This window comes from Bos indicus, chromosome 11 (assembly GCF_029378745.1).
Source record: "Bos indicus isolate NIAB-ARS_2022 breed Sahiwal x Tharparkar chromosome 11, NIAB-ARS_B.indTharparkar_mat_pri_1.0, whole genome shotgun sequence".
Classification (NCBI taxonomy): Eukaryota; Metazoa; Chordata; class Mammalia; order Artiodactyla; family Bovidae; genus Bos; species Bos indicus.
Window position 1 is genome coordinate 46685061 of NC_091770.1, and position 16812 is coordinate 46701872.

Here is a 16812-nt window from a genome sequence, read left to right on the forward strand (position 1 = left end):
GGGAGACCCACTTAGAAGTGAAAGAGGCCAGGAGGAGCAGAGACAGGTGTGTCATAGGAGTAGAGGGCAGGGAACAGAAGCACCTCTGGAGGGGGGACAAAGTGGTCCGTGCATCCGAAAGGAAGAAAAATATATCATGATTTCTATGGCTGGTGTCATGGGCTGAATGTTTGTGCCCATCCAAATTCATATGTTGATGACCTAACCCCTAATATAATATTTTTAGGTGGAGGCTTCTGGAAGATGATTAAGATCAGAAGAAGTTGTGAGGGTGGATGGCTCATTATGGGATTAGTGCCCTTGTAAGAGGAGGAAGAGACACCAGAACTCTCTCTCTTCAGTCTCCTGCACTGAGGAAAACCCATACGAAGACACAGCAAGAAGGCAGCCATCTGCAAACTGGGAAGAGCGCCCTTATCAGAACCTGACCATGCTGGCACTTCCCCCTAGACTTCCAGCCTCTAGAGCTTGAGAAATAGATGTCTGTTGTTTAAGCCACATAGTCTGTGGCATTTTGACATCAAAGCCCAGGTTGACTAAGACAGGTGACTGGGATGGAAAGGTCAGAGGTGACAGGATCTTCAGAGAAAATCTTGAGCGAAGGTGACACGGCTCTAGGTGTATGCAAGGGAAGCTGAGAATGAGACAAAGGAGCAACTGCTCAAGGTGTGATGGGCGAACAGACGCAGGCAGCTGAGTGCCAGGAGACCCCAATCCAGTAGCCTGCCTTTTCTGTGTATGTCCTTATGGTCCACAGAGTGACTGGGTTCCTTAAATGACTGATACATACGTGCTATATTATACCAAGTACCTGGAAAGAAGGGGGTTTCTAAGGGAAAGTAAAGATGAGAGGAAGGGGCACATCTTTTCTTTAGATGGTGGCAATGTAAATTCCCCATTGATGTGCTCAGGATGCTTTCTGACACAGGCATGGGGACCTCATCATTTCACAGAATTGGGGTCACTATGTGGATGTCAGACAACACCAGTCTCATATTGACCTCAGCTGTTCCCGAGGGATGGGCATCTGGAGGGTCCCACACAGTGTTCTCCCAGGAACACCACAGCTAACTCAACCTAGCGAAATTAGAACATGCTGCTAAATCAACTCCTGGCTTCCCAGGTAGTAGAGAACCTGCCTGCCAATGCAGGAGACATGGGCTCAATCCCTGTGTCAGGAAGATCCCCTAGAGAAGTAAATAGCAACCCACTCCAGTACTCTTGCCTGGGAAATCCTATGGACAGAGGAGCCTGGCAGGCTAAGTCCATGAGGTCGCAGAGTCAGACAAGACTTGAGTGACTAAGTACACATACATGCTAAATCAACTCCTAGGACTTAAGAAAAGTGTGAGGTAGTGGCCACTCAGATCAGATCAGATCAGTCGCTCAGTCCTGTCCGACTCTTTGCGACCCCATGAATCGCAGCACGCCAGGCCTCCCTGTCCATCACCAACTCCCGGAGTTCACTCAGACTCACGTCCATTGAGTCAGTGATGCCATCTAACCATCTCATCCTCTGTCATCCCCTTCTCCTCCTGCCCCCAATCCCTCCCAGCATCAGAGTCTTTTCCAGTGAGTCAACTCTTCACATGAGGTGGCCAAAGTACTGGAGTTTCAGCTTTAGCATCATTCCTTCCAAAGAAATCCCAGGGCTGATGATCTCCTTCAGAATGGACTGGTTGGATCTCCTTGCAGTCCAAGGGACTCTCAAGAGTCTTCTCCAACACCACAGTTCAAAAGAATCAATTCTTCAGCGCTCAGCCTTCTTCACAGTCCAACTCTCACATCCAAACATGACCACAAGAAAAACCATAGCCTTGACTAGATGAACCTTTGTTGGCAAAGTAATGTCTCTGCTTTTGAATATGCTATCTGGGTTGGTCATAACTTTCCTTCCATGAACAGTGGCCACTAGAGAGGAAAAAAAATACTCCTTTAACTCAAAGGTATTTTATCCATAATTGTAGTTTTTCCTGCCACCATTACTCATTGCTCATCATATCCACAAGTGGGTACCTCTGCCCACTCCACAGGGAAACATTGTTTGAGAATCACTGATTTATGGAAGTTATACAAATGTTTGTTGATCAAATGCATGAAATATTTCCGATGTACCACATTGTTTGTAATGACGGGTTCCTGTGGTGCTGCAACAAGCATGGTGTGGTGCTGTGCGTCCACGAGACTGTGGTTCCCGCTCACGTTGCACCTGCTAGTTTAATGCACAGGGCATGTGTGTTCCTAAGGTTCCAGGGCGGGGCTCCCAGGGATTCTGAGCAAGGACATTCTCGCTGTCTGAGCCGAGGAGCCCACCAGGGACAGTCTTCCGCCAGCTGTCTTCCATGTTGTCATCCTTGGGGAAGCAAGAGGTCAGATTCTTGAACAGGCAAGTCCAAGTCCTGCTGCTGTTGCTCACAATCTTGGTAACCCTTTCCCCACTTGGGCAGAGTCACCATGAACCCCAGAGCCTGAGTATTTCCAGCAGCTCTGACGCTGGCCAGACAATCAACCTGTGCCAATGACTGACTGCCCTTGGGTCTTATTTGAAAACAAGGTCTCTGCAGGGCTCCACAGCCACAGATGTCCCATAATCTAAGTTGTGTGGGGGGGCTGGCAGAGGTCATGACTGGACAGTAGAGTTTCTCTGCTCAGACTTCAAACCACAGATTTCAAGAACATGGAGTTTACAAGTCAGTAACTGCAGGCTAGACTGACCAGAATTGATGCTCAACATACTGCAGGCTCCCTGGACCTCTTGGAACCTCACTTTCTTCACTGTGTCTAGAATCATGCACTCAGTCAGCTCTCATCAATTGCTCCCGTAATTTCACAACCACGTCTCTTGGGGTCTCTGACAGCAGAGATTTCTTTGGCCGTCATTTTTATCACTCCCAAACCAAGGAAAGTGTTCTGTGCACACACATGTGTTTATGTGTATGAAAGGGTGAGTCTTGTATGCATGCATGAATGTGAGAGTACTTGTCACCCATGTGTGTAAGAGTGTAGGTATAACTGGGTAGGTGTGTGTATCATAGACTGTGGACCAGGGTGATGACAGCCAGGAATCCAGGGTACAGAATTTAAGAAGGCACTTGCTCTCAGGGCTGATTCTGTCCTTTAACGAGCCCAAGAGTGGGGCCTCCTTAAATTTTGCACTTTGCATGCTTTGGTGACTCACTCTAGTCTCAGCCTTGGTTGTGTGATGTGTCTGTATGTGTGAGTCTCTGTACATTGGTGTGTATGGGAACATGTGTATGCGTGTGCATACATGTGGGTGTGAGTATGAGTATATATGTGTGCACTTGTGTCTGTCTTGGCAGCTGTCACTGGGCTTTGCCCATCCAGTCAGAAACTAGGGGGCCCCTTCTTCTCATTCCCCTGGGTCAGCCTTCACTCTACCCCATGCCACCCTTCAAAAGGGAGCACCATATCATGAGAGTCCCAGTTATAGACATGGAGCCATTCCTCTGCCACTAACCTATGTCATCTGGGACATGGCATAGTTGTCTGACCTCAGTTTCCTTGTCGGTAAAATGGGGCAACAGGGCCTCACCCTCCTGGCCTTGAACAACTCTGGTCTAGGTAGCCAGTTTGATGGAACAGAACCTACAAGGCTTCTGTGACATGCCATCCTCAAGTCTAGAAGGAGAGAGGTATAGAAACAGACATTCTTATACAAAGTAGGCTGCGAAACCTGCCATAAAAATAAGGTACTAAAGGTGTTGGGGAGAAGGAGAGGAACCGTGGAAGGCTCTAGGGAGAGGTGACATTTGAGCAGCATGGGTTGAGGATGGCTGAGATGTATGTATCATGGATGTGAGGTCCAGCAGGCCCCCCAGCTGCCCACTGAGGCAGGAATCATGGGTCTGCTTCACTGGTGAGGGGCTCCTGAGGTCACACAGGTGCCCACGGTCTGAAAGGGGATTCAGACCACATGTGCTGAGCCTCCAAGGACCCGTATCTTTGGCCACCTCCATCCAGAGGGAAGGGGCTTCCCTGGTGGCTCAGACAGTAAAGAATCTGCCTGCATTACAGGAGACCTGGGTTTGATCTCTGGGTTGGGAAGATTCTCTGGAGAAGGGAATGACAATCCATTCCAGTATTCTTGCCTAGAGAATCCCATGGACAGAGGATCTGGCAGACTACAGTCCATGGAGTCACAAAGAGTTAGACACAACTGAGTGACTAACACACACACACAAAACATCCAGGGTAAAGTGGTTCCCAGGCCTCTATGCAGGGCAGACTGATGAACACACAGAAAACAGTCTGTAAACAATAGAAGGCTGTGTGCAATCGTGTGTACACGGTAGGACAGTGAGTGACTTCCCGGGAGGTGGGGACAGAGAGCAGCGTAGGCAGGGGCTCACCACGCTCCTGCCTAAGCTTTCCTGGGGAGATGGACACCTTCCAGCCAAGCCGACCAGTCAGACTCCGAGGAAAGCAACTGTGATGAAGCAATCGGTGGCAACTGTGTGGCTCCAGGAAGACTCTAGAGAGGGTGACACTCAACAAGAGGGTGAACCCCAAGACCCAGAGCATGTCTGTTCCAGTTGGGGCACCATCCAGACAACTCTGAGGCCAGCAGGAGATGAGCGGCTTGTGGGATCTCTGGGGTGTTATCATATCTGGTGATGCAGGAGACCCCGGTTCCATCTCTGGGTTGGGAAGATTCTCTGGAGAAAGGAATGGCTTACCCACTCCAGTATTCTTACCTGGAAAATTTCATGGTCAGAGGAGCCTGGTGGGCTACAGTCCATGGGGTTGCAAAGAGTCGGACACAACTGAGCGACTGACACTTTCACTTTCATATCACCAGAGAACACAGGGACTGGAAGGACCCAGGTCTTGTCACTCTGCCCAAAGGGAGATGTCTCATAAAATCTGCAAATCTCTGAACACACGGGGGTTAAGCATTAGATGTGTCCAGCAAAGTTCTGATCTGGTCCACGCTGTTTGCACCTACAATTCTGCAACATTTTGCTACAAGCTGGCCAGGCACACAGAGCCCCAGTGTAGACCGTCATGGAGTTGACTGATGCAACACAGCCTCACATGCTGCCTTTCTTGAACAGTGACTTCTCCAGAGATCAATCAGACTCCAGAAGGCCAGATGAGGTTTATCTGTTATCAGCAACCACATGATTGTGCTGGGGTGGCTATTGGCGATAAATGACCTTTGGTGCTCCCACTGCTTGGGTTCTTAGTTTGCAATTCTCGTCCAGACACTGAATTGTTTTGTCTGATTATTTTCAGCCCTGGTACTGTGTGTTTGACCCCTTTGACAGGGAATCACAAGACTTTAGCTCCCTGCCCCGAGATGGTGCCTCTCACCCCTGTCATTTGCCTGGACTACCCTGGCACTGGGTGCCACCAGCAACGGCATGATGCTTTGCATGTGGCAGGTAGCATCCACAAGGGCTTGTGAAATTGGATGAAAGTTCTGACCTTCAGATTCCAGCTTGACCTCAGTGCCTCTCCTGCCCCAACATCTTCCCTCCCCCAGCCTCTTCCTCCAATTGGAAGTCACAGCCAGCTGCCCCAAGGACTTGTCAGGAAATCACCCCATTCCTGCCATCTCCACTTTGACAGTCATCAAGAACAATCTCAGGTTCAAGAGAAAGAGCACAACAGAGCTGGAGTCAGAAATATCTTGCTTAGCTAATTCCAGACTTTTAAATGTCAACCAGGGTTTGCTATGGTGCCAAAGCTGGATTACTATTACACAAAGTAGGAAAATATCAGACAGAAGGTAGGGGTGGGGCTGGAGACAAGGAGAAAGAAAACAGAAGATTCATGGATTCTTTTTTTTTTTTTTAACGTATGGTTCTGGATCAATTAGGAATCAGGACTCAAGGTATGCAGGAGATGTGGGTTCTATCTGGGTCAGGAAAATCCCCCTGAGGAGGGCATGGCAACCCACTTCACTATTCTTGCCTGGACAGAGGAGCCTGGCGGGCTACAGTTCACGGATTCGCAGAGTTGGACAGAACTGAAGCAACTGAGCGTGCACACACGCACTCAAAGCACATCTCCCTTTGGTCCTATCTCAGCTACACACACATCACAGATGCACGCTCACTCTAGTTCATCCTTTTTCTAAGGCCAATTCTACCAAAACCCTAGAATGTTCTGGATGCCAATATAAAGTCCACAGACAGCCCATTCTATCGTGAACCTGCTGCTTCCCCGATGATTGGGTTTTCTGGTAAAAGGAAACAAGGACTTATTTTTCAGAGTGGATTGGGGTAGCAGCTGATCATAGCCACAGGCCTCTGAGTCAGCATTTTTCATGAATCCTTTCATTTAATCCAACACCCCTAGACTGAAGGTCTATGATTTTGTCCAAGTAGAATATTAACATGTCTGTCCTAAATCTTTTTTTTCCCCTTAATTTATTTTTATTATTTCTGGCTGTGCTGGCTCTTCATTGCTGCGCCGGTTTTTCTCTAGTTGTGACAAGCAGGAGCTACTCTTCAGTTGCGGTGCTGGGGCTTCTCCTCTTGCAGAGCACAGGCTCTCGGGTACGTGGGCTCAGTAGTTTCAGCTCCCAGGTTCTACAAGGCAGGCTCAATAGTTAAGGCACACGGGCTTAGTTGCTCTGTGGAATGTGGGATCTTCCTGGACTAGGGATCGAACCTGTGTCTCCCGCACTAGAAGGTGACTCTTTATCACTGAGCCACCAGGGAAGCCCTGTCCTAAATCTTAACTGGAGCAAAATTTTGACACAGGGTTTCGAGTTACACACAGAGAGTTTCACAGGAAATGCTAAAACAGTGTCATGTTTGAGCATCTGTCCTGGAGAATTTGGGGGGACTCTTCTCCCCGGGTACCCATGTATTGGAATGGGAAAATTCTTGAGTAGTTGCTATGTGCCAGGTGAGGAAACTGGTTTCACTTTCAGTGTTTCCTAGAAATCCTGCAGTATGCCCGTCTTTTATACAGAGGAAACTCGTCCCCAGGGAGACAACTGACTTGCCTAAAATCACACAGCAAGAAAGCAGCAGGGTCAGGCTCACGGGCAAAGCCTCTGAGGAGGCACCCCCAACCGCCTACAGAGATGGAGAGGCGTTCATTCACAGGACCTGGCTTCACCGTGACTTCAAAAGTCCTTCGCCCTCTTGACACCTCACAGCTGCCCCTGAATTGATCTGAGGAATAATAGTTCTCTCAGAGAAGCTAAGGAATCAAAATGCAACACACACAGTGGGCCCTGGGTGTGTGCAAACATGCAGTCATACTATGACAGCAGATTAAGCTGTTTGTCCCTCAAATGCGTCACCCAACCAGCTCCTGACCACTCTGCTATGTGGGCCTGACACTACAATACATCCCAGTGGACTAATTAGCACTAACGACTCAGGTCACTCCAAGGCCACTTAGGGAAACAAGTGCAGAAGAGAACACGGAGGAGTGCTGGAGCTGAGGACAGGAGAAAAAAGGAACAGAGTTAGAAAGGAAGGGGGGGTCCATCCATGTCTCTGCAAAAGGCACAATTCGTAGAAGACTGTCACACAGAGTACAGTAAGTCAGAAAGAGAAAAACAAATATTGTACATTAACACACACATGTGGAATCTAGAAAAATGGTAGAGATGATCTTATTTGCAAAGCAGAAATAGAGACACAGACATAGAGAACAAGCGTATGGAAACCAAGGGGAAAGGGCTGGGTGGGATGAGTTGGGAGATCTGCGATTGACATATATACACTGCCATGTATAAAACAGATAACTAATGAGTACTTACTGTATAGCACAGGGAACCCTACTCAATGCTCTGTGGTGACCTGAATGCGAAGGAAATCCAAAAAAGAGGGGATATATGGATAGGTATGGCTGATTCACCCGACTGTATAGCCGAAATGAACACAACATTGTCAAGCAACTATACTCCAATAAAAATTTAAAAAAGGAAGAGAGGGAAGAAGTAGTTTTCTCTCTCCATGTCTTTCTCTGCTTAAATCAAAGATGGGTCTGCTTCTGAGAAATGCAATCAGCCAGGAGCTGGGCAGTTGCATTCCACAGCAAAAAGGGACAAAACAACTCCCTTTCCAGCTCCTGGTACAAGTGGAACCTTGGCTGAAGCTCCAAAGGAGCAGATGACTTAATTTTGAACTCTTGAGTGAGAGGAACCCTCAGGAAGCAGAAGAGGGAATGAACCTAAACTTAGGGAAATAAGATCTGGTATCTTAGGGGCTCCCCACTTGCTGCCCGTGGAGAGGGCACCCAGCAACCATCCCTGACTTTGTGGTTTGGTCTTCCCAGTAATTCTGAACCTGTGTCCATCATTTCCACTAATCTATTAGTCTCTGAAATGTAGCCAAGCAGGCAGGCCCAGTGGGGTTTGGAGATGCCAAGGGAGCAAGTTCCTTGATGGTCTACAATTTATGGAGGTACTTGTGTGAGTGTTAGTCATTCAGTCGTGTCTGACTCTTTGCAAGTCCGTGGACTGTAGCCCGCTAAGCTACTCTGTCCCTGGAATTCTCCAGGCAAGAATACTGGAGTGGGTTCTCATTCCCTTCTCCAGGGTATCTTCCTGACTCAGGGATCAAACCCGGGTCTCCTGCATTGCAGGCAGATTCTTTACCACTAGTGCCACCTGGGAAGCCCAAAGGGTCATGCTCTAGGTGAGACTTCAATTCACAACCTTGGCATTGCTCTGCATGTACTGCTGTATAAGTACCGTGCGTTAACAGATTGCACCGCTGGAGCTCTGAGGTTCTCGTGGGTAGCCGCTTTTTTTTTTTTTTTGATGCAGGTGGAAACATGACAGCACTGGAGGGGATGTGTTAAAAGAAAGCTCCCTCTCTCTGCTTTTCCTGAGTGGCTGACCATCTTCTTCCTCCTCACAGGACCTCCAGGAGGGACATCCAGATAGGGACCACTGCCCCCATTTTGCAGATGGGAAGACTGAGAATAGTCTGTTTTAACTGAGTTGGAGCTTTAGGGACAGAGATAAGGAAACCAAGCCAACAGACTGATGGTTCTATCTGTCTCTATTGGTAAGAATCCTTGAGCCTCCTGACCCAAGATGCTGGCCTAAGTTCCCAATAGAGTTGCAGGCGTGAAGCCATCTAGTGATTCGGGGAGTTTTGATGAGCTGGACTTCGAGAAAGAAGGCAGTGGAAAGGGAGTTGCAGACACATCAGCCTCACTGAGCACGAGTGCTCCTCTCTTCTGTAAAAATGTCCGTAACACACCTGCCTGGTGGCTCCTGAGAATTAAACAAGATGATGGATATGCTCTCTCCCAGCAGAATTCCACACCTGTAATAGCCCTCAGAGATAAAATAATCAGAACTTGCATTTACCAAGGGCTCACTAAGTGCCACGACGTGCTCAGCACTGTGTGGTGCATCTCTTTCTTTGGATATGAATGAGGCATGGGCAGAGCTGCCGCGGCTGTGGGCAGGCTGTGCGGAGCCTTGATGATCCTTGGCATTTTCCATGGGATTCAGGACCTCAGGAGTATCCTCCAGCATTAACACAGAAACAAGACCCACGTGTCACTGGAGGATCCCTGAATTTTCCTCCCTTTGATCTGAGACATGCCACGGCAAGGAGACACTGGTGTGTACCCAGGCCCTTTGTCCTTCGTGGGGAAGAAGCCCCAAAGTAAAGCCCATACTCAGTGACCAACGGTGGTTTAAAACAGAAACCTTTCTACCACGATTTTTCTGATCCATAGTGCCGGTAAGAGACATTTGCTCATGTGGCCCACCTGACCAAGGGAGGGGTCTGGAGGGGTTTTAAGAAACCCCCAAAGACTTGTCAGCCCTGACTCTGGACCTCAGTGACTAAACATAACACAACACGTTTAGTCGCTCAGTCGTGTCCGACTCTGCGATCCCAAGGACTGTAGCCCACCAGGCTCCTCTGTCCATGGGATTCTCCAGGCAGGAATACTGGAGAGGGTTGCCATTTCCCTCTCCAGGGGATCTTCCCGACCCAGGAATCGAAGCTGGATTTCCTGCATTGACAGGTGGGTTCTTTACCACTGAGCCACCAGGGACAACCCAGTATATAATTAAGACCACAGATAAATAAGGAATTGTGGATGCTCCTGCCCACTCCACCGTGATCCAGAAATTCTATCCTAGGGTCACTCACCATGGACTGGAGGAACCGAGATTCCCTTGGGAGGGTGAAGTTTTCAGGAACCAGGAGACCTTTGGACTGTGCTTTCTATACTCTTTCTTCCAAAAAAGAAACACCTAGCACCTCTGTTGGAAGCAGGCATCGAACCTACTTCCTAGGCAGAATGTCTTTTTAACTCCGTCTCCAAAAGAACCTGAGCCAAGGTGTTCTAGAAAGAATCCTCCCCACCAAAGAGCTCTGAGTGGGAGGCTGCATCCTCCTCTATTTTGACGGAGCTTTACACCCCCAAATTGTATCTCTGAAGGGAGTGAAGGCTCCTGGGGGCTGAGACACAGTCTTTCGCCCAATCTCAACTAAAACAAAAGCAAACTGTAGCCTGGAATGGGAGGGGCACGTTCCCCTCCCCCCTCCTTTTAAAATCATCTCCCCCCACTTAAATGAAATTGTGTCTTTTATCTCTTTGTGTACTCAGAACCTCGGAGCTCAAAGCTTTCTCAGCGCAACTGAGAAGTCAGTACCTCTTGGATTGATAAATAGAGCAGCTTTAAAATGCTTAGAACTGAAGACAGACCAACTGTGGCGAGAGAAAGTAAACACATCCCCGCATCAGTCAACCCTAGCAAGCTCCTCGCTGAGATTACAAACTGCAGTTCCTGCCTGAGCTGGTGAGGATGCTGGAGCAGACTGGGGTGGGGTTGCGGTGGGCAGAGCCACTGAGCAGCCTCCTCTGCTTCTTAGTCATGTCCCAAAGGAGATGGGTCACCTGGGAGTCCTCTCAGGACCCGGTTTGGATGTTCCCAAGCAGAGCCGGCTCTGCCAGCTGGTTTCATGCCCGAAAATGTCCCAAGAGAAAAAGGAACCTCGCTTCCTTCTTTTGATCTCAAGGAGTTTCTCTTCCTTACCCCTACTCTCTCTGTGTGCAGGTGAAATTCGCCAGTGAGAGAACTGGAATTTTTCACAAAATAGACTGTGATTGCTACATAATTTGATATGAATATTTGAGGAACTTTTCCCATGAAAAATCCATACTTTAAACACTCTCCCCCCAAACATACACACACAAATTGTTTTTATGAGAACCAATTAATAAATGCTAATTCATCCAGGCATATCTCCACTAAATTACTCTTTCATTTAATTGCAGGGGAATTTTCCATTACTAAACTCTCCCTTGCTGATTTTTTTTGCATTATTTATACATTATTTCAGTTTCACTAATAGTGAGGTTGGTATGCGATATTATCTGCTGTTTGTAAGTTTTAAATTTCTTTTCATTTAACATGTTTCCTCATTCTTGTCGCTCCACGTAATCTGGGAGAAACATCATTAAAAGCAGACAAGATTTTAAACATAAATGATGGCAACAGGCACTGGCTGAACAGAACCTGACAGGACAGTATCTTGTCTGATGAAACTGCTCTGATTTCAGGCACGTGTGGGTGTCCGGGAGCATTTGTCTCCACTTTGGATTAATGTGGAAATGTTTTCCTATGTCAGTGAGTCACAAGTCAATCCACGGAAAAGATTGTGGGTTCAGAACTAGGAACGATCTCAGGAGCTTTAATAATAAAAATAAACAACACTTAAATCTTTTTATAAGCCACCAGAGCACAATGTCTCTTTTCTTGCTTCCTTTTCGTGGGCACCAAATCCAAACTTTGGTATCTAGACACCCCAAATTCAGACCAGCCACTCCCCAAAGATCCTGCCTTTTTATGCATGAAAAAGTGGGGGTTCTGGTGATGGTGAGGGGTTAGGGACTGTGGTTGAGATCATATTCAAAAGGACGTGTTTTAAAGTAGAATTTTGATTTCCTTATACTGAATGGCAAAGTTTCCAAGTACCTGGCCACCTTCATTTCTGAAATGAGTTCTTTCTTTTTCCTCTCCAATCACCTTCTTCCCTTCTAGGCTCCCCTCCCTCATTGTCTCCTTTCAGTGTCTTTCTTTTTCTCTTTAGTCTCTCCCTTCTTTTTCTTTCACACGAACACATTCTAGGGGATGTGAATGATTAAACTGTTTACTCCAAGGTTTGAGGTTTAGGTATGAAAAGTCATGTCACTGTAAGTAAAGTTTCACCTTTATACCCAACTCTATCAATAATTACAGAGCAAGGATGACGGTTAGTAAATCTTTCTTACAATTTGCTCTTACAAAAATGATACCATTTATTCTGAGTGTACTGAACTCCCTTGATCTTACTTTTCACAAAAATTAATTACAAAGCTGAGTAACCTCCAAAATGAAGTCAGTATATAAAGGGATGTATATTCCTGGGAAAAGGCATACACATAAAACACATGCCATATTAAAATTCAAGATTCGAGGCCGTAAATAGAAAGTTTTGACATGTAGTTATAATGGTAGGTGCTCTCCTCTGAACCAAAATATCTCTTAATAATTAAATTTCTGAGATTGATTTTTTTTTCCCTCCACTTGCTTTGTGCTCTTCAGTAAAATTAGGTACAGTCCTTTTGGGTATAGACTGATAAAATTAATTAACTTTCCTTCCACCCCGAAAATGTCCCAAATAAATGCTTCCAATAGACATCAAAAAAGTGTCAATTAGAAATAATTACTTCTTATCAATCAGTGGGGCAATTAAAGTGACAAAGCTTGAAAAGATACTTATCTTAAAACTAATTCACAAGGTAGCTAAATTATCTCCTAATTAACTTGCATGGAGGAGGGTTGGAGGATGGACCATCTCCAAACAAAGATGAATTGAGGAACCCCAATACCTCTTTATGTTCCTCAAGACCTTTTCTCATCCCTAGACCTTATTTTCAACCCAGGCAAGAAACCTGGAAAGAAAACAGTTTCTTGGCTTCCTTTGCTCCTTTTTAAAACCGAGAGGAGGGTATGGGGGGCTTTCCATCTGTGATCTAAGGAAGTTAGAGAAACGCTATTTCCTTAATGGAAAGTCGCATCTTCTTGAATAATATATTTTCAGGAGTTGGGGGAAGAGGATTTCTGAAAAGTTACTGTGCATAACTTTTAATAACAACCTGCTTGCTTTTTTTTTTTTACTGAGCCCTCTTCCTCACGCATGTAGTACTGTTTACATTCTAATACTTATGTGGCATCTTTTACTCTTTAAAGAAAAGTTCTTGCTCAGGATCTCTGTTCCTTGATGCTACAAAAAAAATTTTACGGACCGTTCATCCCATCGCTGACCATCGGCAAATCAGACTCATTCACTCTTCGCTCTCCACATCCCTTCAGAATAAAACAGTAGGGAGGAAAAAGGAAATTTTAAAGATCCCTCTGCGAAGCAAGATCAGCCGGGGGTGAGCCGCAGTGGCGGGGGCGGCAGAGGCCGCGCAAAACTTTTCTCAGCGCGTTTCGTTTTATCTGAAAAGGTGCGCTGGGCCTCGCTCCCGCGAAAACGTCCCGCCGGCCGCCTTCGCCCCATTTTGCTCCAGGGAAAAGCTTCAAGAAGGCTTCTCCAGGCAAAGTCCAGGCAGAGCCATGAACTCAGAAAGGGAGAAAGAAGGAAATCTCTAAGACCAATGAGGGAAATGGGCTTATAAAAAACTGGAGGGCTCAGCTTGTGAATTTAGCTCTAAATACAGACAATGGTGTCAAGTGATTAGAAAGACGGAGGGTCTCTCACTCAGATTTACCTAGAGAGGATTTGGAAAAGAAACAGGGGACAGCCTTGAATCTTTTGAGCTATGCTTTAAACAATTTTCTTCTGTTTCATTAGCATTAAATTAAACTATAGGAGAAAGCCTTTCTCCCTCTCTCAGATTTATTTTTTTTTTTATTCGTTTTGGGGAGAGGATTGAAGAAGTCCCCTCTAGACAGAGAATATACTTCCGTCCCAGGCCCCGCCTGCGATAGGGGCGAAACCGCTCCCTCCCCAAACCCAAGGGCGATTGCTTCCGAGCTAATGGAAAAGCAGGGTCTCCTCATCTGGGTTTGGGGCTGATTAAAAATAAAGTAAAAATAAATTGTGCCCTTTCTTCTTTCCCTCTTGATTTCCATGTATTCTAACGAGCGCTTCCGTAATAACAATCAGTAGTGAAAACAAAATCCAGCCAACCCGAGGGACCGCGATATCGTCATTTCTCACGCAGCGACAGAGAGGAAAAGGTCTGGTCCAGGACTGTAAATTCGAGGACCGAGAGAGAGCACCCACTCTTATCATCGCCAGAGCGGTCAGGGGAAGGTCGGCGGTGGCTTAAGGGTTGGGTAGAAAGAAACCCGGAGCGGAGCAGAAGCTGAGGAACCAGCCTGGCGTGGGATCTGGCACCTGACGCCGCGCCGCGCGCTCGGCTTGGGAGACCAGTCCTGATTCCGAGGCGAGGGTGACGTGTGTCGTTATACCCGCATTAGGCTAAAGACTAACAGACCAAAACCTGGTCCTGGTCCCAGAAAGTGGTCAAGGAGCTTTTGTGACGCCTGGGCGCTGAGTAAGGAGAGCCAGGCGCTCCGCTGGGTCTCCTGGCTCGCCGACCCCGCCGCTCCCGGGAGCATTGGTGAGATTTCCACTCCGCTCCCCCGAAGGCCGGGCGCCCGCAGAGCGGGGCCAGGACCGCGGTGGCCTCGCTCACCTCCGGGCACCGGGATTGGGAGGGAGCGTGCTGCTGACTCAGTCTCCGGTGGTGGAGCGAACCCGAAAGAGAAACCTTCGGGCGTTCACCCGGGTCCCCGCGCCTGTGCGGGTGGATCCTCCGCCTCCAGTCCCGGAGCAGCGCGGCGCTCTGGGCTAAATTGAGATCTCAGCCGCGCGCAGCGCCCGATGCGACCCTCCTTATTATAACAAATGTCCCGCTTGCCGAGCGGGACTTCATATTCGCCGAGAATTCATCTGAAATATTGATTTCCTTTCACTCCACCGGCCCAAATCGATAGCGTTGCGCCCTGGCCCCATAAATCGCCTTCCCCGCGGCTGGCCCGGCTCCATCCATCACCGTGGGCCGGGCCGTGACTCCGGCTCGCTGTCCACACTTGCTGAGCGCCCGGCGGGCCATGCCCACTGTGCCGACCAGCCCCAGCCCTGCGGCTCCTTCCTGGCACAGACCACCCCGACCTTAGCCCGGAGGTCGCGGAGAGTCGGCGCCGCGGCTATGGACCCCGAGCGCTTTTGAAGGCCGTGGACCCGGATGCCGGTGGGGAGCGGGATTCGGCCCGCGGAGGGCTCAGTCCTCGCCCGGCCGGATGCCCCGCACGCGGGTCCCCTTCTGACCGGTGTTGAGCAAGGAGTCCGATAGCCCTCCAGTGCGCTCACGGCTCCCGGGCCCCGGACCGCGGGCTCCTCTCGTGTGGGCTGGAGAGGTGCGCGGGGCTCAGGGTCCCGCCCGGGGAGCCTCAGGAGACAGCTGCGCGCACCCGGGGACGAGGGCTTAGAGGTCGGGAGCAGGGGAGCTGCAAGTCCAGCAGGGGCGCGGCGTAGGGCCTGAGAGCGCGCAGGATGGCCACTCTGACGGGCCAGGCGAAAGGCGGATGGGACACGAAGGACACTCCTCTGACCCCACGGAGAGCTCCTCGCCCCTCACGGTGGTCCGCAGAAACCCAGGCCTGGGGAGGTCGGTTCCGCCGGGCCGAGGGGGGACCTCAGGGCCCAAGAGAGTGGCGAGGCGGCCGCTGCGGAGAGCCAGGCCCGAGGCGTTCCCAGCTGCGCCCCCACGCAAGGGGTCCAGTGAGCCGCGAGCCCCACCGACCCGAGCGCACGCACGGACGCACAGCGACGCGGGGGCTCCGGGGGTCCCCGGCCACGCCGCGTTCTTACCGGATCTAATGGAGTTGTGAGGCATCCCGGAGAGTCGCTCGCAGCCCGCCGAGGGCTCAGGGCTTCCTCACGCAGGTCCGCGCCGCGCCTGCCGCCACGCCGCTGCCCTGCACAGACCCGGGGCACGGGTATGAGACTCCGGCCCTCCGCCTTAGACCTCCTCCCCAGGCCTTACCCCAAGGCTTTCATCGTCAGGCAGGGGTCGCAGGATTTTCAGGCGAAGAGTGGCCAACCTCAGGCCGGCCTAACCCATGCGCCCGTCCGGAAGAGCCGGCGTTGGGGTCCGCTGGGCAGCGCCAAACTCTAACCCGCTGCCCTCCTCTCGGCTGCCCCAGCCTCATCCAGTTTAACTTGAGAGAGAAAAGGCTGCTGGGCTTCCTGGGACCCTTTCCCTTCTCGAATCACCCCTGTCTCCCACTCAGCTTTCAGCCAACCCCTGGGCGGCATACCTGGCCGGCCGGCCACAGGCCCTCACTGCCCGGGTCCGCCCTCGAGGGTGCCCTGGACCCCGTGTCTCTCCTCCTTCCGAAGTTTGTTCCCATCCACCCGGCATCGCCGACCGGTTTTATCCCGCCAGGGCCCGGAGAGATGGGTCTGGAGAGGCTCGCAGGCCTCCGATTGGCTGGCTGGGTGCGGGAAGGGGAGGATTTTGCAAGGGGGACATGGCTGAGTGGACTCAGGAGTTAGAAACATTCGCTGGAGCTTCTGTTTCCAGTGGAGAGAGGAGAGAGAAGCAGCTGAGCCCTAACTCAGCAGGCCTGGAAAGATCTGAGGAGTGTGCGATGGAGGCTTTAGAGCTTGAGGACAGGGGTCTCTGGGAACCTCTGGGGCCAGTGAAGCCCGCCACCTTTCTTGCTCCCTGAGGAATTTGAACTTGGGGGAAGAGTTCAGAGGACAGGCCTAGTTGAGGGCCTAGATTGCCTAGATTACAACTCAACCTGGAAGTATGTTAGAAAGGGACAGGGTGAGCTGACCTTTG

At 49.7% G+C, this 16812-nt stretch overlaps 1 protein-coding gene across 8 annotated transcripts in view; it reads right to left on the reverse strand.

Annotated features, from left to right (window-relative positions):
- Nucleotides 1-16373, reverse strand: part of PAX8 (paired box 8) — a 65219-nt gene extending 48846 nt beyond the window's left edge. For all 8 annotated transcript variants that reach the window (XM_019970269.2, XM_019970264.2, XM_019970268.2 and 5 more), the window contains exons 1-2: nucleotides 16283-16373; nucleotides 15834-15940 (exon numbers count right to left, since the gene is read on the reverse strand). In XM_019970269.2, the coding sequence (XP_019825828.2) occupies nucleotides 15834-15858 (25 nt within the window). In that variant the 5' untranslated portion in view covers nucleotides 15859-15940; nucleotides 16283-16373. The remainder of the gene's footprint in view (nucleotides 1-15833; nucleotides 15941-16282) is intronic.
- Between the last annotated feature and the right edge of the window lie 439 nt (nucleotides 16374-16812).